Source organism: Maylandia zebra, linkage group LG10 (assembly GCF_041146795.1).
Source record: "Maylandia zebra isolate NMK-2024a linkage group LG10, Mzebra_GT3a, whole genome shotgun sequence".
In the NCBI taxonomy this organism is placed as follows: Eukaryota; Metazoa; Chordata; class Actinopteri; order Cichliformes; family Cichlidae; genus Maylandia; species Maylandia zebra.
This window is the reverse complement of record NC_135176.1, coordinates 11,324,786-11,348,745: the sequence shown is the minus strand read 5'-3', so window position 1 is coordinate 11,348,745 and position 23,960 is coordinate 11,324,786. Positions and strand designations below refer to the sequence as shown.

Genomic DNA, 23,960 nt, shown 5'->3' with positions numbered 1-23,960 from the left:
TGACTTGAGAGCACAGGGTTTTGTTTTTTTCCTAGATTACATAAACTTTAGAAAGGTTAGCCTCTTCCTTCTCTTCTTAACGAGGAAATCTTTCTCACATAGCTGTGTCCCTGTAACAAACCCCTGAGAGGGCCACACCTTTTCTTGTTTAAGACGAACAAACAAGTCCAGGGAGCAACGTACACCTGCACCCAAAACGGTAAGCTAGTGAAAAATTAGGAAACAAAAGCAAAGATTGGATCCTGGAGTCATATTATTAGAATAATGCACACAATGGTGCTACTAACTTTTTTTTTTTTTTTAAATTACAAATTTAACATGCTCTCCATTTGAAATAATACACCGAACACTAAAGCACAATGTAATGACCCCCAGATCATCTTGATGTTTCAAAGACTACTTTCACTTCTCATAGGTAGTGGTTTTCACCAGGAGGACATTGCATCACAGGGCTTTGGTTCACACGGGGCTTTGTGTCAGGTGACAACAGCTGAAGTGCGTCATTTGAAAGTGGGATTGCACTGAGAAAAATTCTGCTATGTCGAAAAAAAAAACCAACAGGAAAAGAACACCACAAGTCACCGAGGCCGAGTTAGGTTTAACTAGCACAGAGGGGAAAGACGTTACACGTGCAGGTTACAAATTTTGGTTTTGCGCATGACGGTGCAAACGTAGTGGTGTCTTACTTGCAGCATGGCAGCAACTTCAAATAACATAAAACCTTCTTCACCCACAGAAGAGGAAGAGTTCTGCAACAGATGCTATGGCCCCCACAAATTGCATATAATGTAGCCACGAGCAGAGTCTTGATGTCAAGATTATAGTTTCAGTTTGGTAAGAAATAGATGCCACTGAGACAAACCGAGACATCTACAGAACATTTTTTACCATTTAATGCATTTAATTGATGGATCGGTAAAACATTAACAGCATCACCCAAAGCATCTTCAGCAGTGCCTAAAACCTGTGTGCACTATTACCTCTGTAACAATCTTTATAAAGCAGCACTTCACTTTGACTTTTGCCTGCATGCATGCACTTGTGCACACGCTGTGCTAGATGTACAATGAGCGCCAAGCAGCATTCGGCTTTCTTATTTGCATTGCACGTCCTGACTGTGCATTTCACATCTCTGCTGTAGAGCTAAGGTCAAGGCTTTCGCAAACAAATACAAATTTTCAGGCCCACATCCATCTCACAAGCAGGCAATGATGCTGCAAAACCCACACCTCCTCCACCATCACAGATACATCCTGCCTGCTTCCCCGCGACGCATTCATCACCAAGGTAACACAGGAACAAGTTGAACCATAAATAGGATTTTAGCTTTGAGGACTTTGACATGGATTATTTGAGTGAGTGCTTCTACTGTGAAGAGATTTCAGATTTGATGGATATAAAAAAATATATATATTTAAAAAAAAAAAAAAACCCATAAGGGTAGATCATTGAACACTGATATTGATGGTGAGACCTAATATGTTTTTCCTTGTTATATTCCTTATATATAAGGTTCCAATGCAGGCTGGCTACTAATCATGTGACTAGGGCTGCCACAAACGATTATTTTGATAGTCGACTAGTCACCGATTATTTTTGCGATTAGTCGACTAATCAGATCATCATCCATTGGACGCAAAACTACAGCTTATTGCACCAGCAGCATCTGCTCTTATATAACTATCATTAGCTTACAGCTTTAAGTGTTTATTCTTAGTTAGCGTATTGTCTGTCTTGTCTTAATGTTGGTTTAAAATGGAGCACTGTAACAAAAAATAATTTCCCCCAGGGATCAATAAAGTATTCTGATTCTGATTCTGATTAAGGTCTGTGCTAACTAAAAATAAAGACAAGATGATAGTTTATTCAATTTTAATGAAATTTGCAGATTGTTTCGGTGAAGTTTAATAAACTCCTTGCTATCTAAAATATAACAGGACACTGGAGTATATTCTGGAGCATCTCACACTTCTGATAATCAGTTGTCTGCTTGACGTTTATTCAGCTGTGTAAAAACTATAACTTTAATCTCAGACAAACTGATTTACTCAGGAACAAATAAAATACTAAAAAAAAAAAGCCAAACAATAACATTTTAAGTTATCTAAGTGACTCATATATATTTAACCTGAGTAGCGAAAGATGGCGGTGGGTTTGAAAACGATTTGCGGGGAGTCCGGTGTTCTCGCGGCGCTAGTGAGCCTAGCCCCCGGCTCGCTAACGAGCTAGTGGGTAACAGATGTCTCCGAAAACGTCGGAGCGCTTTTGAAAATATGTGGTGTCCTGATAAACTGAGCAGATATTTGAGGTTTACACAGCTACATTCTCGCCTGAAAATATGTTAAACGTTTATTTTGTGACCCAGAAAGAATAATAAGAGTAACATTAAAACTAACCAGCTGCCGCCATTGTTGGAAACTGCGCTGGGCCGCGCTATGAATTCTGGGACACAGCTGCTTCTTCTTCTTCTTCTTCGGGGTTTAACGGTAGCTGACATCCTTGTACATGCAATGCTGCCATCTTCTGTTTCAGTCCGTTATTACACCCTTAAATCCTGCCACTTATTCCTGCGTCTTTTGTGATCTTACAAAGCTTCAAACGACGCTTCGACTATTAAATCAGTCGTCGACGATTTTGATAGTCGACGTAATCGTGACTAGTCGACAAATCGTGGCAGCCCTACATGTGACACGTGCTGAGACTGCTCTAAAACACCCAATTCCAGGCATTTTTTCTACTGCTGAATCTGCATGACATCAAAAGAAGAAGATATTCCCAATATAGTCATCTCAGACACACGGCTCTGGCCGTGAGCACTGAAGTTCCACCCACTTGCTGTTTAAATCTATTGTTTGCAAGTGACGACCTATTAGAAGAGAGCGGAGAAGACAGCAGACAAATGATGGGCTCCATTAACGCCCAGTATAGAATAAACAAAGATTACTTTGGACTGGGAACCATGTAAAACTAGTCTAATAGAATTCAAGATTGAAAATACAGCAAATGAAATGAGCCGAATAGTCTTTTTAAACAATTCCTTACAAAGGAATTGTAAGAAATTGTAAATTTGAGACCTCAATTGGTCATTTGAGATAATCAATTGCCAACAAAAATAATTACGACTCATTTTTGATCTTTTAGTTCACAGTTTTACCTTTTAATTCACAACTGCAGCAAAGTAAAACGATGCTTATGCGTTCAATGGTTACGTTTATGGAGGCTTTCATACTCGTAATTGATTTAGGTTTAGGTTTGACTGTACCTGTGTCTATCTTAGCTCTGTTGCCTAGGAAATTAGTATGACGGGGCAGCATGTGGGGAGAGATTACACTGATTTAAGGTTACTTTTGTTTTCTCAGGACTGGCTATCACAGTGTCAAATATTTACTTTGCAGTAAGTCGGTGCACTAGCTCGAGCTGTCAAACTGTCATGTAGGTGTGAGCACCCACAGCATATGCTGAAGCTTCAGAGGCTGAGAACTGGAGATCATAGTTTTAAGAGAAGAGCACAAGCTTCCATTTACGCCACTGAAAATGGAAACAACATGACAAGCACATTGTTCCAATGCTGCACATACTACTTGGGACAGGTCTGGACAAGTGCCGCTTATCTGGAATAAGAAAAAGGAAACTCAAAGGAAAACTAGAAATGTGGGTGCCGTATTCAACAATTAATTCCTAATAGAGTGACAAAACATGCTTATTCCACGGGCTTCTTTTCTTACTTAGTGATAAAACAGGTGAAATTTCTATTAAAAATAATAAGCATTTTCTTTATTGTGCCTATTTTTTTTTTTTTTTTTGTGCAGTTAGACATGAAAAGCCACATTAGCAGCATGACATGGCAAGCCTGCCTGGTGGGGAAACTGCAGTCCAATCAATCAAGGCTTTATTCGCCACGTGCAGGTTGCCCTGCAGTGAAATAGGACACCCCCCCCCCCCCCCCCCCCCCCCCCCCCGGACCTTACACACACAACACAGACATCACATGGGGATACAGGTCGGAGATCGGTAGCGTTACAGAAAAAAAACCACTGAAATATACACTACAATGGGAAAGTACAAGAGGAAAAAAAGAGACCTCTACTCATGCTGGGCTCCTGGGAGGACAGCATGAGAACAGGAAACAAAAAAACTCCTCTGCACAAAAAAAGCACATAAATGTCAACAGCACAACATCATGGAACACGTGACCAGCCAGTTAACCGTCAAAGAATAGTAGTATAAGAAACCCGCCAGATTTTTGGAGAAACTAAAGTTCATTTGCTCTGATGAGCAAATCTAAAGAGTGTAAGGTTAGTGGAGATGCTATTTTGAATTTTAGAGTACCTAGAAAATTATCAGAGTATGTCTTTTCCAGAAGTTTTCATCCCAACAATAGATCTGCACCTCTTTTTGTCCATGTTTCCCTGAGAATCTCTGCAAAATTGGTGTTAAAAAAAGAGCAGCTATAGGTACTTGTGATATATTTGAACACCATCACTAGGAGGGAAAGGACAGCAGTTATTGCTTCACTTCACAGGAATAACTTCTAACTAGGGCTGCCACGATTTGTCGACTAGTCACGATTACGTCGACTATCAAAATCGTCGACGACTGATTTAATAGTCGACGCGTTGTTTGAAACTTTGTACGATCACAAAAGACGCAGGAATAAGTGGCAGGATTTAAGAGTGTAATAACGGACTGAAACAGAAGATGGCAGCATTGCATGTACAAGGATGTCAGCTACCGTTAAACCCCGAAGAAGAAGAAGAAGAAGCAGCTGTGTCCCAGAATTCATAGCGCGGCCCAGCGCAGTTTCCAACAATGGCGGTAGCTAGTTAGTTTTAATGTTACTCTTATTATTCTTTCTGGGTCACAAAATAAACGTTTAACATATTTTCAGGCGAGAATGTAGCTGTGTAAACCTCAAATATCTGCTCAGTTTATCAGGACACCACATATTTTCAAAAGCGCTCCGACGTTTTCGGAGACATCTGTTACCCACTAGCTCGTTAGCGAGCCGGGGGCTAGGCTCACTAGCGCCGTGAGAACACCGGACTCCCCGCAAATCGTTTTCAAACCCACCGCTGTCTTTCGCTACTCAGGTTAAATATATATGAGTCACTTAGATAACTTAAAATGTTATTGTTTGGCTTTTTTTTTTAGTATTTTATTTGTTCCTGAGTAAATCAGTTTGTCTGAGATTAAAGTTATAGTTTTTACACAGCTGAATAAACGTCAAGCAGACAGCTGATTATCAGAAGTGTGAGATGCTCCAGAATATACCCCAGTGTCCTGGGGTATATTCTGGAGCATATTCTGGGGTATATTTTAGATAGCAAGGAGTTTATTAAACTTCACCGAAACAATCTGCAAATTTCATTAAAATTTAATAAACTATCATCTTGTCTTTATTTTTAGTTAGCACAGACCTTAAACACTTAAAGCTGTAAGCTAATGATAGTTATATAAGAGCAGATGCTGCTGGTGCAATAAGCTGTAGTTTTACGTCTAATGGATGATGATCTGATTAGTCGACTAATCGCAAAAATAATCGGTGACTAGTCGACTATCAAAATAATCGTTTGTGGCAGCCCTACTTCTAACCAGTGTTTTGTCTCTGACATCAGCTTGCTGAACTTCTTACATGGAAAATTCCTTTCTTTAAAAGTTGTTGCTAGACTTTCTCAGAGCTTGCTGTTTCAATTGCCCCCACAGCATTTCAGTGCAATTCACTGCTTCTGTCTGTCATGCAAATCAGCTTTATGGAATCTCAGTTAATGACTTTACCCTCATGCACTTTGACAGCAAGAGTTGCGATAAAAATTTTAGGGTTATTTTTGAATTTGCCCTTAGACTGAACTTACCCAGGTTGGCCATAAGCAGCCACCTGAAACCTACTTGAAGTTTATTTCCCTTCATTTGAAGAGTTTGTTTCCTTTATCTGTGTGTCCTGGTTAATGAAGAGCACTTAAAAACTTGGCACAGTCACAGTACACCCTTCAAAATATCAAAGAAATCCCCAAACAAAACATCCGCCTCATTTACACCATCGTTTCTTTTTGTGGCATTATTTTTGATACGTTGGCTCCAAATATACAATATTTCACCGAAACATAAGGGCAAGGAAATCCTCCACTTATATACCAAAGTCAAAACTTAATGAAATCTCTGGCAACGCTTGCTAATTAGAGAGCCAATAAACTGACATGTTATTGAAATTGGAGAACAGATACACACAGGCTCCATAAGCCAATGAATAAATAAATAATTTATGCTTTTATGCCTTTTTTCTCCTCAAATTACACAGACATTATCATATGGAGTCTTGAGTATTGGAGATGCAGAATACCTCCTGACCATCTCTGAGGAAGTTCTAATAACTGGAACTTCTGATAATATTAAAATCCAATAATATTGATTATTATGGATTTGAAAGTTTGGCTAACGTCAGGATGATCTATTTTTTCCCCCATCTATTTAAACTATTAATATGATTGTATTTCAGTGTCGTGTGTGATTTGTTATTCTTTATCGATACTGTCCAAATACTTCAAAAAGCCAAGAGTTTCCCATCGCTTTCATAACTGCAAAACATTTTCTTATTGTACATTTTGATATGGCATTCACTCAAAAGACTGAAACACCATAACGTCATGTCTTATCACTCAGTTTTTAGAGTTACTGTTATTCGCTTTTTTTAAACTACTGTTATAAATAATTATCTATGTCTAACAGTTGAAGAGCTTCGCATTTAAATACCTGACATCTTAAAAAAAAAAGAAAAAAGAAACAGTTACACATCTTAATGTTTTCTTTCCTGAGCTGCCAGATGCTTAACAAAGATACATGCAATAGACAACAGAAACAGGAAATAGTCCTCTCAGAGGACTCCTTCTTCTGGCAATGCGACTAGAGAATTATGAACTCAATTAACAAGCAGGTCGTTCAGCTTTCCTGCGAGATATAAAAACATATTTTCCTATGGAGATCAAAGCGGTTATAGGCTAAAAATAATCTTTTTTCCTTTGGTATGCCTGCGCTCAGTAAAGATATTTCTGAATTACACTGCTTTAAATAGCTGGGAGAGCTAAAAACTGGACTGTGTTCATCACTTCTAGCAGGAGTATACTGTATGTTGGCATGTGCAGACTGGACTAAAGAAAATCAAATACCCGCAATAACTATATTGAATTCAAAGACCTATTTTGTGAATTAAAATGAATTAAACAACAATGCTTACTGAAACACTGTCACAATAAGAATGGATTCCTGTCAGGTTTCAGACCAACTGCGAATCAGAGGTGAATCAGGAGGAATACTGAAAAACCATAGCGATGGACAAAGACTCACATGACCTGATGGATGACCGCTTCCTAGGAAATGCACACTACACAAAGGCATCAATATGAGCAACACCCCTGGCATTCGCCAACAGCTTGTGCGTATGTGCAAGTGGGAGTAAGGGGGGACTTCATCCCATAATGCTGAGTGACCAGAAGGGCAGATGACTGTTGTTGTTTAGATTATAAAAGATGACCTTAAGCCCCTCTACATCCTCCCACAGGTTCACACACCCTCCCCATTGTTTTAGCCACAATTAAAGTCTTTCCACTGATTATCCCAGTTGTCAGAACAAAACATCAATATCCTGTTGGATAGCAAAGATGGAATAGATTAAGAGGCTTACAGTAAGTGGTTTTCCTTACTGACCCACAGGTTTATGGGAAAATGCATCCCCTGACCTGTTGCAATGGAAGAGCAAACAGCGTGTCATGGTGAAAAGCTCAGCAGCTGTTTTCTGCTCTTTTTCTCAAGACCATCAATTCCTGTATTTCAGACACCAAACTGCCTCTTAAGGCATAAGACCCCATTTAACAACGTCCAACACATTCGTGTGTCTTTGACACAAAACGGCTCTTAAAAGAAAATTTTCCATTTTTGCTTAAATGAATTTCAACTCCAAATGAAGCAAAGAGTAGTGCCACAGCGTCGGTACTCATAACACAATGCCTGTTTGTTACTTCTCCATTTTTGGCTTCTGACCCAAACTTTAAAAACTGCCACTTTTCCAAATCCCTGCACATCAGCCAAACCAGTCAGTAACCACCAAATCAATGAGCAGAGCCATAACAATGAAACTGTGAGCTTACAATTAGTGTCAAGCGTTCCATAATCCTTTCATATTTAAAAGAACAGAACAGACTAGGGAACTGGGGATGTGTCACAGTGTATTAAAAAAAAAAAAAAAGCCTTCCTCAATCTATTCTCATGTTTAAGTTACTCATTCACTCCTGACTCATGACAAGCAAACCATCTCCATCAGTATTGCCAAACTTCTTAAAACAACGCCACAGAAAGACGTGACTCCAGTTTCCTGGATTAGTATTTAAATTATTACTGAAGCTCAGTCTTTGCTTCCAAGTAAATTATTTTCTTAGAGTCCTGCCCTACAGTTTACGAGGGAATTTCTGACCACTGTGAGCGCCTCTGATGAAAGGACGCCTTAAAGAAAATGTTCTGCGTCGCTTTTTGTTGACAGTTGGACGAGTGGTCCGATGGCATGCGTTGTAAATATGGAAGTAGACATAAAGGATGTTTGTCCAGTCCAGCACACAGACAGGAAATATGGGGAGACACATGCAAGGAACTGCAAGCACCTCTGCAGTTCAATATTTAGCACCTCTCACCTCAGATACAAAGTGTCACGGGCGAGTGTTCTCCACAACCCTTTCTTCTTTCAGAAAACATCTGTGCTTCGTCCCTTTTGTCTTTTATTCATATTTTGTCTCCCTTCTCTCTACAATTTCCCACTTTATTCTGCTTTCCCGTTTGGAGTTTTTAGAAACCACTGCCCAGCCCTTACCAGAAATTATACTGAGGCCTGTAAGAAACTCTTACAGGCCTCAGACACAGGAAGAGACAATGTGCCACAAATGTCATAAAGACTTGTGGCAATGACATAAAGTAGCTCAGTGCCAAGTTAAACAAATCTTAACTTTGAGGTGCGACCTTTAAGTGACTAACAACAGCATGGAAGAAAAATCTTGACTAACTTCAAACCACCTTGTAGACTAAAGCTCATCACTGACGTTTCTACAAATAAAGACACAGCCCTAGCTAAAATAAGATAAGCTGACATTATATACGTTTACCAGAACCATGCATTGCAGCAGTGAAATGCACAACATGCACAGCCACCTCTATGCTGGTTTTCTGGTTACTCATGCAACTTGTGAGGTGTTTCAACTCCTGAACTCACTGCGTCAAACAGCACTTGCATGACATCAGAACAGGACTTTAAGTCCGTTTACAATAAATCCACTGACTAACATCCCAACATGCTCAATATGACTCATATCATAAAAGACGCCAGACTGTTCAGTGCATGTGGCTGTATCTGTATTTACCACCAACTGAACTGAAGCTCCTTCAAGGGTGATGTGACACTATAGACCTCTTACAGATCGCTGATATAGAAAGGGAACATTTTGTCTTCAAGGTCAATATAGACAATGTAGAGTACTTCACACAAGTGAAGATGGTTTCATTTAACCGGTAACCTTCTAATCTACATGATTAAAAAGCCAGTGGTATGCTCGAGTGGGGCTTTGCAAAGGAAATCCTGTCCTTATCTTTACACCTACTGCTTACCTTATCCTGCAGTAGGTCTGTTATAACAGGTGGTAGTTCTCCTAATGTCTGATATCTACAACACCACTTAGAGCATTTAGTCTATTATGGATCTGTTCCTCAGCCACACTTATACAGGGTTTTATTTGTTTCATGAAATCCACTCCATCCAGCAGAGTCAGGTAGTCATACGCTGATAAACATTTTCTTCTTGATCAAGCAAAAACAAAATTGATAAAGTAAAAGTACTGATCTGTTACGCAGATCTCTATTATTTGAAGGTAAATTCAGCTTAATATTAACTAGGGTTTGGAGTTACATGCAAGACACTTAGTAGAAATAAAAGTCATGGCACAAGTCTGACTTGTGTGAGAACATTGAAGAGCAGTTATTAAGAGAAGTTATTCTAGGCAACTGTGTTGCTTTATTGACCTTTGTTTTTTTGTTGTTGTTGTTGGTTTTTTTGGGGGGGTGGGGGGGGGTGGTTATATTGGTAAATGAAACAACCTGAGCAACTAAGGCGTAAAAATAAGTCAGAACACAGAAAAACATATTTCCAACAGAACAAGTGTGACATGTGGTCTAAAGACCATACCCTTTGCTTTTTAAAAGAATGGCATTTCCTTGACACGCCCCATTCAGCATGCAAAAATAAGCTACTGGAGACTACAGCAGAGAAACAGGTGTTTGCACTGTGCATTTGTCCAGGACAATACTACAAATATTTTGTAACAGCACTCAGCAATTAGTTTGGCACACGGTAAACTTGTTTTTTCTCCGTGGGTGAATCTGAAAAGCTAAAATGGGGTTACATGAATACACCTCGTCTTGCGTTTTAAACAAATAAAGATCATCTCTAAACCAGGCACACTCGTGCCAAAATACAGACTGATTTCGTATTATTATCACTGATTAACATAAGTGCATTTGCATCTGCTGAGATTTCCTTTATTTTCACTGTGGAAGGAGGAAGTAAGAGCCAGAAACCGATGAATTGCATAACACTGCTGATCAGCTGTAAATGACTGAGTACTGGAGCACAAAATAAATTGCAGTACTCATACTGGTTGCTTAAAAAAAGCACCCTGCAAATAAAAACATGCCACATTTAATTCAGTTTGAAGTAAGCTGCTACCTGTAGATATGATTTATGGAGCCTTGGGTCTTCCCTTCCCTGACATCGGTGCCTTTGACACGTTTAAAATGCTTGACTACAGATCCCATCTGGCTTTTACACTATAAATCCAGAATTAAAGCCTAGCTTAGCTGCCAATGATCTTCCAACCAGGCCATTTCATGTAGTAAAATCTAATTTACATATTGCACTTCTTATTTATAGCCATTACCGGCGACAGTGGTGTTGACATTACCTGCGGAAGAGGAGTCATCGTGGTCGGAGCTCAGGTACCCATCACTCCTCCTCTCTGGGGTGCTGCACCCCGAGCCTCGGGAGGGTCTGCGTTGAATGTGGGGGAAGGACGGTGACAGTCTGCCATCATCGGAGTCAAACTCCCTGCTGTGGCGGAAAGGCCGCCGGCTGTCCCGGTGAGCGCTGGAAGTCTTCTGACCGTCTCTTCCCGCAGTCTTTGGTGCCAACAAGTTATTCCTGACGAAATTTTCATTCAGCTCCAAATCCTCATATTCCCGGTCGCTGCCTTCCTCGTTGTCATTTGCACGCTGGACGATGGCAGGGGCCGTGTCCACTCTACAAAACATGGGCTTCTGTGGCGGAACCGGGATAGGGACTGGTTTGCCCATCTTGCCGCTGAACCTGCCTCGCTCCCGGCCGAAGGAGCTGGTGAGCCCCGCTGTGTTGCTACCCGCAGCGTGGTGCTTCATGCCACCGGGGTCCAGCGCCTTCATCCTCCCCTCGTCACGCTCGGCGTCCCGCCGCGGGGGTTTCCTGATATTCTCCGTTTTGGAAAAGGTCGACATGTCAGCGTTAAAGTTTTCATCTTTGCCTTCAAACCTTTCCGGGTCGTTTCTCTTCTGTCGGGCCACGGTGGTCTCCAGGTAAATCACCTTGAATTTCTCCTCTGCCAGAGCCTTCTGGAGCCTCTTCAGGTTGGCTTTGCATGTCTCCAGCTCGGACTCGATGTCCTCTACAGAGTTCAAATCCATCTGGGGTACTTTTCCGTCGGGAAATTCTTTCCTCCAGTGTTTTTCGAATTCCTCCTGCTCCCACATATTGATGTTCACGCGGGGCTTCACGCCCGTCGCAGTCTTGTCATGCAAGTCAGAAAATATTGAAGCTAACTGTTGTCTTCACCGACACTGTCGCGTAAATCCACGTTCCTTTCTCACTTGTTTTCCGGAAAAGAAAAAACAAACAAATAAACGGTATTAACTTGAGCACTTTCTGACCATCTTGCACCTCCTACACGTAACTGGCGCACGGCGCACTCCTGCGTTTAATGCAGACAAGTTTGCCACTACGCTGAAAAGTTTCGAGACTTCCTGTATCCAGACGTGGTGCGTTCAGGTGCCGCTGGGAGAATTAATGTGGCCATGGTTTCGTGACAGCATTATCCAATCAATACCGCGGATTCTGAAGTGGATGTGTGCGGTATAGCCTGGTGGCAAAAAAAAATGTTTAAAAACAAGCAAACAGAAAAAACAACAACAAATAATAAAAAAAAAAAAAAACAATTATTATAAGGATGAGGGCAGGGATGTTAGAATATTATAACTCATGACTAATATTTCCATCGATTGCTAACACTGTATCTGCGGATAAACTAACCAGTTTTACTTGAACGCTATTCTTGAATTTCTTTTCACACCTTATAATAATAATAATAATAATAATAATAATAATAATAATAATAACATAAAAAAAATCCGACAGGATCTGAATGCAACAAGCACTGCTACAGGAAAGCAACCGTGCTTGGTGGTGCACATTTAAAAGAAATTATATTCCAGATAAAGGTTGATCTGTTTGGTAGTTTGTATCTTTGCCAGTTCAGTCTATTGTGAAGAAACACTGCTGATCTAAATATACTGTCAACTTGTTTCTATTCTGTTGTTTGTGGTTTTCTATTTTAGCCACACTGGTGGTCTGTTGAACAAAGATGCTGAACAAATCTTGTTACAGTGTTGACACATTTTAAAAACCTTTAATGATATACAGGAAGCTCAAAAACCTGCAAGTTGCTTTAAATGACACAAAAAATTAATTCCTCCTGACCACATTTCAGCTGCATACATATATACACGGGCACACTGGGCAGCATGTAATGTTGCAGACCAAGCAGACTGAAAGCAGATGTTTGGTTTGCTTCCCTATAGCTACAGGTTTCGGTGGTTTGACATTAAGGAAGGGACGAGGCACTTTTCTTTTCTTTTTTTTTTATCTATCAGGTAGCTTGTTATCTGTCTGCAGAGGAAACAAAAATACTGCAGGAACTCATGTACAAAAACCTTTCACACGCACCTGTCTCTTCAATGCTATAACTTCAAGCACACATCCTCCTTCTCCTCCTTGTTTTCAAGCCTGCTAGTTAACGATTGCTAAACAGTGTGTTGAAAAAAAGGTCAACTTGATTCCCCATCTTGATTTGTGGCACAGCAGAAAAATATTTATTGGACATTTAGCTGGTAAATAATTAAGTATGTGTCATTTTGAAGACTCTCCATGTCTGTGATTTTCATATGAACAGAGCCCATCTCTGGGAGACTCATCTTCCATAAAAAAGTAAACGTAAAGCATGATTATCAAAATTCATGCAGCTATGTCCTGATAATATTAAAGAAGAGCCTGGTAAGAAGCCAGACAGGAGCCTTCCAGTAAAATAGAGTGTAATGCTATACAACATAGAAGAAAGTTATCTGTGCAGACAGAGAGAGGCGGGTGCAGGCAGAGATGGGTGCTTGGTATTTCTGAGTGCCCATTTGGATAACCGCCCAGAACTGAAAGATCATTCTCCTGAAAGCTTTCAGTGGCCATTGATCCGCACTCATTGCAAGCCTGGGGGCCTGTATTGGGTTACTGTAATGAATAGTCTACAAAGACTACGACCAGCTATGAAGCTAGATTACCAATCACAGGCCTGATACGACAAAGAAAGCATAAAACGTGGACTTTTCCTGGTTAGTCTACAAGTTATAATAAAGACAGCTAGCTTTGGGGACTGCATAAACATGACTGTGTAGCTGATCCAGCCATACTTCTCATGCTTTACTCATTTCATCGCTTAACATCAGTGAAACAGACACCTAACAAGTTTGCTCAGTGTGTGGTATTCAGTCGACAGATACCTGAGTGGGTAAACGATGCAGAAGAGTGTGCACAAAGCTGGAATTCTGCTTTAATTACATTTCGCAGCTACAACCACACCTACCACACTGATCAGAGGTGCTCAATAGATAACCAGAATGTAACAATATTATAAAATGCCTGTTAAATGAGTTCCCTTTTGTGTGAGTGTGTGTCATATATTCACAGCTTAAATAACACCTCCAGCCCAACAAGCTGTGGGTATGTACTCTGTGTTACTATCCAACCCTTTTTAGTGAACATATTCTTAAACTTTTCCACACACCTCTCAGCACTCCTTCACCTCCATTCAAATCCAGATGCCTTGGATTCCTGAAACACTAAACTCAGATAGTGACTCGAATTCTTTGCTGCCATCAACAAAAAGAGAGACGCATGAACAAACTATCCAGCTATGTTATAATTACAGCACTTAGTGTCATTGTAAATACATATGGGTGCCTTCTACGGTACGGCACATGTATAATATATAAAATATATAATATTGTAAGTGTCAAAGTTGTATTGAAGCTTATACCTAAAGTCTTATGGGACAAGAGTACTTGAAATAAAGGCATTGAAAGTGCACATATTGAAACATATTGATGGGTCAAGTGTTTAAAAAAAAGAAAAAAAAAATACCACACAAGTAGAGAGCTGCAATTTTTCCTTAGTGGGTCAGCAGCTCTGTGATCAGGAGAGCTGCTGTAAAAGTGGATAGGTTCTTGTGACACATGATGCACCAGTGACACACAAAGGAGCAAAACAACTGGCTCGGACACGATTCCACCGGCTGCACCCTCCAGTATATTCTGTACTGCACCACAGTGCATGGTGTGAGGGACTTTAATCAGTGGTTGCATGACGCCCTCTTGTGGCCACATGCCCTGCAGGACTAAACGAGCGTGAGTCAAAGCAGCACACATAGTAAAACACACAGTAGTACAACATTTATTGGTAGGATCATTTCCGCAGGACTTCTAGTACAGTGAATTTCACTAATCACAGAAATGATTCTAACAGATATATTGCTCAAGTCTAAGACCACAGCGAGACACTTTGGGACAACATAAAGATGAAAACATTAAAAAGTAAATATGCTTTCCAGGATGCGAAGTTCTATGCATCCCTTTGAAAGCAAACTTACAATACAAGTATATCAAAATAGACAGATATATTATAAAAACACATCTCACACTGCATCTGGTTTATGTGGGAGAGATCTTAGACTGTAATCGAAACTTTTAACTGAGACATAAAATCTACAAAACTCTACTCCAGATTTGTTGCACAACTGTCTCTGAAATCTCAGTTAAGGCAAAAAAAGGACAGCACCACAGATGCAACCAACGGAGTTACAGGTAGGTAGTATCAAAGGCCACAAAACAACCCCCCACCCCTACACGTGATACAAATATATTTTCAGAAAAAAGACAAACATCTACAGTTTGAGTCAAAAGTTTGCAGGTGACGATCCTCTACACAGCCTTCCTGAGCAGTAGTTGGAAACGTAAAAGGAGTGTTTAGGATGATTGAGGAGCCATCAATGATTAGGCCTAGTCTTTAATATAATAAAAATCTAGTTGATTTAATGTAAATATGTACAATATCATAAATACTTCTCACAATAATATAGTAGTCTTCAGATCAAAGACTGTCACAGTGCCTGCACAAATGTTCTTTGCATAGTTAAGTGATTTTCCGATAGTGAATGCATAAAAACCTAAATCAGTTTGTAAAAGATGGAATCTAACCTGCAGGATTTCTGCTGTTTTCTAACAGAGCAAAGTGCAAAATCTTGATACAGTTTGCTCCTGTGGCTAATACATAATCATGATTGCTGTTAGCCTTAAGAAACAGTTCTTCATGCTTTTATGATGGCACTTGCTACCAAGGTTTCTCGCCTGGTGGTTATAAATGCCTGTTGTTTCTCATAATAGGCTGCCTCGTTAATAAAAGTGGGATAGACCGTCCCAGAGCCTTGGTAGTGGATGGTTTTTCCATCAAATGTCTGGAACATTGGGTCACCAGGGTTCAGCGGCTCCCAGTCACAGTCCTGCAACAATAACAAGCAAGAGCCACAGGGAAAGTAACTCGAGTATGTTGTTTAAACTGAAACAATACATCCTCACGTCATCTAAAGAAATCTCATTTCCTCCTTAAAGCAGCACATTTATAGACTCAACGGTCCAAACATGACATGAATGCTAGAGATTGAAGGTGAGAGCAATTCTAAATTTGAATATTTACCTGCAGGTTGGGGTGAACCATGGCTATGATGTTTCCATTGGCGTCTCGGGGGTAGTCGATCCACTCGAGGACTCGGAAAACTTCAACTGTACAAGGAGGGAACTCCACACCTAAACAGCACAGAAAACACAGAGAGAGTATGTGAGTGGATTGGGATAACATAATGAAAGCTGGAGTTAGACTGAATTCCCAGAGTTAATGTCCCCGGGTTTAGAACAAGCCTAAAAAAATAAATAAATAATTAAAAAAGAAGAAAAATAGATTTAAATAAACATTCGAACACTATTTAACAAACTGTTTCAAGGGCAGCTTTATTATAGGTCCTCAGAAGGGTATAAAAGCTGTAGTACGTTAAGGCATCGAGTCGCGATATCTCCTAGACGACCAGTAGATCAAACATTAACATTAAGTCAGTGCAGAAATTTATCTTCACATGGAAGGTAAAGCCCCACTCTTACAGGTGAAAAGTCATCTGCATCACCTAGCAGTTGTCGAATTGAAGGGCAGCTTGTTAAAAAAAACAAAAAAACAACTCACTGAACAAATGCACCTTGCTTCCCAATTGAACTTGTCTGTTTTTTATGCTACTATACCATACTTGACTGGCACTGTGGTGCAGTGGTTACCAATTTAGCTTGAAAGCAAAAAGCTCCTGGGTTCAAACCCAACAGCCTTTGTGCATGGAGTTTGCTTTGTGTGCTCTTCCTGTGCTTCTGTGGGATTTCTCCAGTTTGCACCCACAGTCCAAAGACATGCTTGTTAGGTTAAGAGGCAATTCTAAACTGGCTGCAGGTGTTGGTCTCTTTATGACAGACTGGTGAAAGGGTAACCAAACTTTTGCTAAGATGAATAAGCAGGGTAAGCAGAAGAACATTGATGGATTTATAATAGTTGCCTGATCTTTATAGAACTCTGATTGGCCTGAGAAAACCTGAAAACAGAGCTCAGAGAAGGTGCTTAAGTGCAGTCGTCACCAAAATCTTGTTGTCTACCGCTTTCTTTATTCAGCTAAATCTAACTCGTGACATTGCTATCAAACAGATAAAGATAATATGCATTATAACGTATGTAGATTTTTCACTCTGGACCACAGTAACGAGCTCAGTAACATTTTAAAACTTGGTTTTGATTTTATTTATTTTTTGAAGTACAGATTAGTGGAAAAAAAGACGTTACCTTTACTTTATATTAAGATGGGCATAAAATACACAGTAAAACATAAATCAAACTAATGTCACACAATGGACAAGTTGCCAAGTTTTCATGAGATTGTTCAACTGTGATTTGAAACCAGAGTGTCCTTGTTCAACCTTAGGAATTACACACGAGGTTTGGTAATGTTTGGCAGAGCTCTGACATTAGGCAACCATTTCACCTGCACTCAAATGTATTCATATGCAAGTAGCAGTGCGGAACAGGAAGGACAAATGCTTCTGAAGTTTTAGTTTCCCTGCTTAATGGGGGGGGGGCTATCCTTCTGAGCAAGCCTTGTATAGCTAAAGGACTTGTTTCATCATGCTGCTCAGCTGCAAAGCGCAGGAACACCGCTTCAACACCATGCCAGAACATTCATTATCACCACGGTGGTCCTAAGACAGAAGACTACCACCCCAGTGCCAGCCAGTCCCTAATGACATGGAAACTGACCAACTCCCAGTTAGCGGCCCTTTCAACGGCGGGACAGTTGGGGAAACCAACAGCCTGCAATTCTAACTTGGCACAGATCGCATGTTTCCGTAAAGATATGAGGGAAACGCTGCCCTGCACCTAAACACTGAGAACACTCTTTCGTTTAGGGGGGGGAGAACGAGCCGAGCGGAGGCGTAACGCAGATAAATTTAGAGAGCGAGGACTAGGTACATCTGGATGAGTCAGATGGTCACCCATGGGCATTTTGTCACAAAACGTTTCTCATCACAGGGATGCTGACAGATGGTAAACAACTCACTTTTCTATTATATAACACATTATGAATCACACTTGCTGTTTTTGAGCCCAAATTCTGAACACTGTTTAATACTTTGTAACTTCTGTAAGAGCTACTTCAGAGGTCATTCATTCTTCACACTATGCTGCAGTGCTATAACCCTTTAAAGTCTTGTGACACAGCCTGTTGTCATGTAGCTAAATGTGACTACAGCTTAACACTTCAAGTCTCACCTTCATTAAAGAGTTCAATAAAGTCCAGAGCATGTTTCAGTATCACTCGCATGGCTTCAAAGATGTTGCTTCTTAAAACACCTTGAGGCTGAGGACCCACTTCCAAACCTGCATAGAAGAAAACAATCAAATGATTCATCTGCAAGTAAAAGATTTTCTACCAGCTGAACGTATACTCCAGTTAGATATGTTAAACGTGTAAGGGCTAAGGGCTAGCTGGGATTTGTCGAGGGTGGCACACAACCAAACATGACTGTACTCGATGCAGTGGCTGCTCTGCAAGAGTCAGTAAAAGTCATACACGGTTGCATGCTCGAGAATCATGGCTACACAGAAAACAGGCACAAGGCCTCAGGTTTAATATAGGAAACTGAAACGACAACATTTAAAAGACCACAAAGAGATACAAAATGACCACAAAAATGTGCAAAATGACGAAAAAGCATTGAAAATGGCAAGAAAGGGATGAAAAACCACAGAGGAAACAAAAAGAACTCCAAATAACTGCGATACGACCAAGCGATTAAAATAAATGCGATCGAAAGACCTAATTACCAAATCAACAATTAAGAAATGATTCACACTTTATTCACCTAGGGGTCATTTTTAACCCGAGGACAACACAAGGGTTAAGCTTACAAGTGCCCATAATGATATTTGTTATTCTGTACACTGTTAGTCTGTAAAATATGCTAGAATCACCACAAAATTGACCACAAAGACACACCACACAGCCAAACACCACCTACAAAGCAACTAGAAAGTGCTGAAAAACAACAGTTTGTGTCATTACGTGCTCGGGGTTGAACCCCCTTCTTTAAAACAATGGCTTTAAAACCTGTTTTTCTTAATCCACCTCTGCCACTGTCCACAGATAAACCTGGCTGGACTACAGAGACTCACCAACAGGGTGCTTGGCGACAGAGCGTGAAGTGGAATATTTCAGAAGAGGATGTTCATTCATCAGAACAAGACAACTGGCTGGAGCCATGGCTTTCTACAAGACAAGAGAACAAGAACATCATATAAAAAGCAGATAAAAGAAAGCCAAACACAAACGCACAAAGGCAAAGGTGTTACGGTCGTGCTCGATAGAATGGAAAATGAAATCTAAACCAACTAACGCTGTATCAAAAACGACTGTGTGGGGAATGAAGTTTAAGCTGGTGGGCTATCTTCGTTTGTCAGCAGAGGCTCGAAATCCTTTTCAGAAGGAACACCATCATAGTGGTCGCCTTCATCATTAAATTAAAAGCTGTTTCTCTAACATTAAACTGGCAGCGGTTCAGATCATCTGCCGAGGGGTAAATCCTTCAAAGTATGAGACAGAGTAATCGGTACCGTACTAGACCTGAGCCCTTTTCTACCTTGTGCGTTTGCGATTATCAACAAACACGAGCAAAGCGCCTGAAGTCACAGCATCTAAACCGGAGGCATTTACTAAGCTGGTGAATATTTATGAAGTCTATGAATCCTTATATAACTGATGTCTGTGTATTGGTGGGGCAGTTTACAGTTTTAAAACTTAAGAATGCATTTCCCGTGAGGTGTATTGTACAAAAGACATGTTGCTTTTGGCTTCATTTCTCCTCCCTGCAGGTGCTCACCATGGATTGTTATTAAGAACGAGAAAGGAATGCAACAGCTGGCATTTTAAGATGGAAGTTAATGTAAAGTAATAAGAGGGGTTTGCCTTGTCATTACCATGAAGCAATGTGAATTTTCGAGGTTGTATTAATGTCTTAAAACAAATTATTTATAAAGATTTGCTGTCTCTGGAGCATTTTATGCTTCTTTGTTAGTTCCCATGTGGGATTTAATCAGTGTAAAGCTGTTGTTACACATGCAGTTTATCACTAAAATATTTGAGAAGTCCAACACTGGACAATGTCCTGATCAGCCAATAGCCAACACTGTTTTGGGCTAAATGATACCCAAACGCACTGTTGATTATTTTGGCACCTTTATCCCATTTGGTAGTCAGCAAAGAAGTCCTGTGTTACAGTCAAGTATGAAACATTTTGGGAGGGCAGATCTAGTTCAGCACCATGTTGATTATGCTGAGACCTTCTGGTACAGCAGCTCTCCACAATAAACATGCCACAGACTCCTCTGAGAACAAGCTTGTTAGGGTTACGTCCAAGATTTTTGGACAGATCTGTGACATTTATGAAATTCTCGTTGTTACAGTGGAAAGAAGAATTGCTTGAATTAAAGTTATGTTTTACTGGCAGAATTATAACTTTTGGTTACACCAGAGAAAATCAGGTGTTGTTACATAATTATTACAAAGTGTTGACTAACGATATTCTCTTTCAGATTGAAAGGTTCCAAGGACAAAAATAAATGTATACATTGCTGCAGTGCTTTCAAAACAGTGACTTTACCCTTTTTTTGTGTTAAATCCACAATCAATTAGAGCCCTGTTTGTTTTGTTGCTCTCCTTAGTCATCACTATTAAGTAGCTTTCATTGCATGTGTTTTTGTTTTAGTTGGTTTTGCTTGGATTGAACATCTGGCATCTCCTCCACTTGTCCCTTGGGAGGCCCACTAAAAAGGGCAGGAATAAAAAAATAAGCATTTAGTTCTTTTTATTTTATTCTCAACAATGTAATTATAGCCCAGTTCATCTGTACTTACTTTACTTAATGCTGTCAGATAAAATCCATCTTGTAAGAGAGACACTGAACATCTAATGGTTTATATTATCTCCTAAGGCTCATCTGGGAATTTGGCTGAGAGTACAAAGACAACAAGGATCCTTCTGGGGTATTTGGATGAACCTAACATGGATGGATTTACATCTCTCAACTATCTCAACTAAAGCTCAGGAAACAGATCAGCCTCAGACGGAGGTCAGAGAACGACACAGGTTGAGAAGTTGAGCTACATCTCGTGTTTCTCCACATACTGCACAGTGTGCAGCACAGACTATGAGTGGAACAATCATGCAGTAATATTATACAGTCGCAATGATGCCTGCTGAATAATGATATATAATTTGGACTTTCTGCAAATATAATGGCAGCACTTGATGACAGTGATTGTTTTATCTCGTTTAGGTCTCAGTACTCTTTTTTTTCCATGTTAACCATCAGTCGATTTTTAACAAACTGCAAATCTTGCCAAACTACTCTTTTCATCACTGATTAAGCTTGCCGGTCATTACAGTTGAAGTACGTGGTTAAAATGTCTCAACGGTTGTAGAGAAAAGGTTCCACAAAAGCTCCTCTCAAATACTAGAAGTTACTGGATGTAACTACAGTTCTGTGAGCATAAGTGTAGCGCCCCAACAGGCTTCACCACTGTTTGTGTAAACTGGTCAGAGGGGTGGTCAGATTTTAGGGTGTGATAGCTCTTCTCATAAAAAAGTCCCTACAGTGTATATGTTTGTTTGTATTCTCAAGGCCGCCACCTTTATGTAGTTCATCATCTGCAGATTGAAGTGGTCTTTGGAGCTTTCCAGAATCAGAGTGCAGCCCATGTTGGATGTCGTGTTGTGAAGGTCAAAGATGACATCGTAGGCCTCCGGGCTTCCTTTGGGACCAAATATCCTGTTGATCTCCTGGGCTCTCAGCACCTCATAGGGCAGGTCATTTCCACCTGGGGCACTGCAGGGTGTGTGCAAACACATAAAGCATGTTAGAGCTGCCACAAGCCTAACTATTCACATACTATCACACAAGTCAGCTCAAAGAACAATGAATCATGTTAATTATTTACACAAGAGTGTCCTACATACACTTTAACCTAACGGTTGGCTAAAAGGGAAAAGGCTAGTATGTCGGGGTTAAACTCCACATGCAGAACTTCATGGTTAAAGTATTGGCAGCCATGGAGTCAATGCTGGGAAGTAGTAGCTGCATTCAGTAGGCCAGTGGCCTCCTTCTGTCAAAGTTAAGAAGAAACTGTATTCATTAACTCCAAGTCTTAGGATCTTTCCAAAGTGTATTTTGCCCCCGGGCCTTGCTCTGACCAGAGGACGAGTGCTGCCCACTTTCACGCTCTTATAAAGCATTTCAAAACACCAACCAGTCTAGGTCATTCTCCACGCTATAGCAGAATAGCACCTCTACTGTCTGTGTTGTTTTGCCTCCCTCACATCTGTCATTTACTCCCTGTTTTCAGAGACTGTCCGGTATTGTCTGGACTGCTGGGAAATAAGCACACAAGCACAGTGTAAGCAGCACCTGATGAAGTGGACTCCCAAAATTCATCTGAAGGGGTCAAGCGGGTGCTAATTTTGAGGGAAGATGTCATTCTATACAAGGGGGGGGGGGGGGGGGGGGGGAATGACATCATGATGAGCTGTTTTTGGAAAGAGTCTCCAACTGTTTAATCTTCTTATATGTTGCCTTCAGAGAGGCCAAATAGTGAACATGCTGGAGAGCGCTGAAGAAGATCTTAAAGTGTCAACTAATGCTTGTACGATGAGGCCGGAACGCTTCACTCATTCGGTTTGAGCTCTGGGCATCACTTCAGCTTCACTGCTAAGAAATTATGTGTCACCTCTGTATATGCTCAGCGCTCAATTCACTTAAGTGATATGGTGCTAGCTGCACTCCATTAAAAGGGCTACTACAAATGATGAAGGATATTTTTCAATGAGAATTTTAGGAAAATATTATGCAGCAATAATTTTAAAACTGTACTTCAGTAAATGCATACAGATGACAGGGAAAATGCACACCATAATAACACTTTGTATGATTAATGAATAGATGCTGTTATCCAACCACATTTCTAAATGGGCTGTGTGCACGAACAGACACAAGGGATCACAAGGGCCAGCGTTTGCGTAAGACTTCGTTTTACGGTGTAGTGCACATGAAAAAGAACAAACAAACAAACTAACTAAAAAACGTCTTCAATCATTTGCAGCTCGGTCACGTTCCGCTCACGTTTTTCCTGCAGGCCGACAGTCAGCTGAAGTTCGGGAGGAGGGGGCTTGCTGGAGGGGGAGACGCCACCGATGGTAAACACACACGTCCCAGCTTACCTGCCATAGTAAAGCTTTGATGGCAAAGTCCACGTGATGGATCATATTTTAAAGACATATGCAGCCCCTTTTCTTTCTTACGGATACATTGATATGTCGCGTTGTGTTACGTTGACTCATTTGTCCGGTACAGCGCACACATGCAAACGGCTATGCCAATAATATTGCATAATTGTGCAGTCATTAGATTTTTCCACGGACTGTAGGGACATCTTCCACTGCTTGGTTGCGATTAATTAAGACAAACATCTAGTATGCGTGGGTGCCCTTTCTTTAGCTGACCCAGTTCAAAATAAAGCCAGTAAATCCTGACGTTACATCTCTTACACGCCAGCAGGAAGTTACCATTCAACATGTAGTTCAACAGAGACTCCAGAGGCGTACCTACCTTAGGTTTTCTGGGGTGAAGGCTCGGTTCAGATCCGTGTCTACATATCTGGTGCACTTCTCCACAGCCTTGGGATTGGTGATAAAAGGTACGGCCTCGACTCCCTTCCTCTGTATTTCGGTGCCGTTCTTCGTCCACAGGTTAACGAGCGTCACGCCTGACATCTCGTTTCCGTGTGTCCCTCCGAAAATCGCCACTCTCCTCGCCTCGCTGAAGCGCGCCGTGTTGTTGTAAGAAGACATGCCCGGGTGGTAGTAACTGTGCAGAGTGTGGATGAAGACACGCTG

At 40.7% G+C, this 23,960-nt stretch overlaps 2 protein-coding genes across 3 annotated transcripts in view; both read right to left on the bottom strand.

The window, feature by feature from the left end:
* The window catches only part of abr (ABR activator of RhoGEF and GTPase), a 122,331-nt gene extending 110,273 nt beyond the window's left edge, over positions 1–12,058 (bottom strand). The window contains exon 1 of one of the 2 annotated variants that reach the window (XM_004557278.6): positions 10,989–12,058. In XM_004557278.6, the coding sequence (XP_004557335.1) occupies positions 10,989–11,805 (817 nt within the window). In that variant the 5' untranslated portion in view covers positions 11,806–12,058. Of the gene's footprint in view, positions 1–2,396; positions 2,499–10,988 lie in introns of those variants that run through there. The other variant, XM_076889023.1, reaches the window with a different exon arrangement.
* Positions 12,059–14,811: 2,753 nt separating this feature from the next.
* Positions 14,812–23,960, bottom strand: part of aspa (aspartoacylase) — a 9,363-nt gene continuing 214 nt past the window's right edge. Inside the window, exons 1-6 of the mRNA XM_004557282.4 lie at positions 23,674–23,960; positions 21,702–21,897; positions 19,190–19,283; positions 18,287–18,394; positions 16,127–16,236; positions 14,812–15,932 (exon numbers count right to left, since the gene is read on the bottom strand). The exon at positions 23,674–23,960 is cut by the window's right edge and continues 214 nt beyond it. Of these exons, the coding sequence (XP_004557339.1) occupies positions 15,741–15,932; positions 16,127–16,236; positions 18,287–18,394; positions 19,190–19,283; positions 21,702–21,897; positions 23,674–23,915 (942 nt within the window). The 5' untranslated portion in view covers positions 23,916–23,960 and the 3' untranslated portion in view covers positions 14,812–15,740. The remainder of the gene's footprint in view (positions 15,933–16,126; positions 16,237–18,286; positions 18,395–19,189; positions 19,284–21,701; positions 21,898–23,673) is intronic.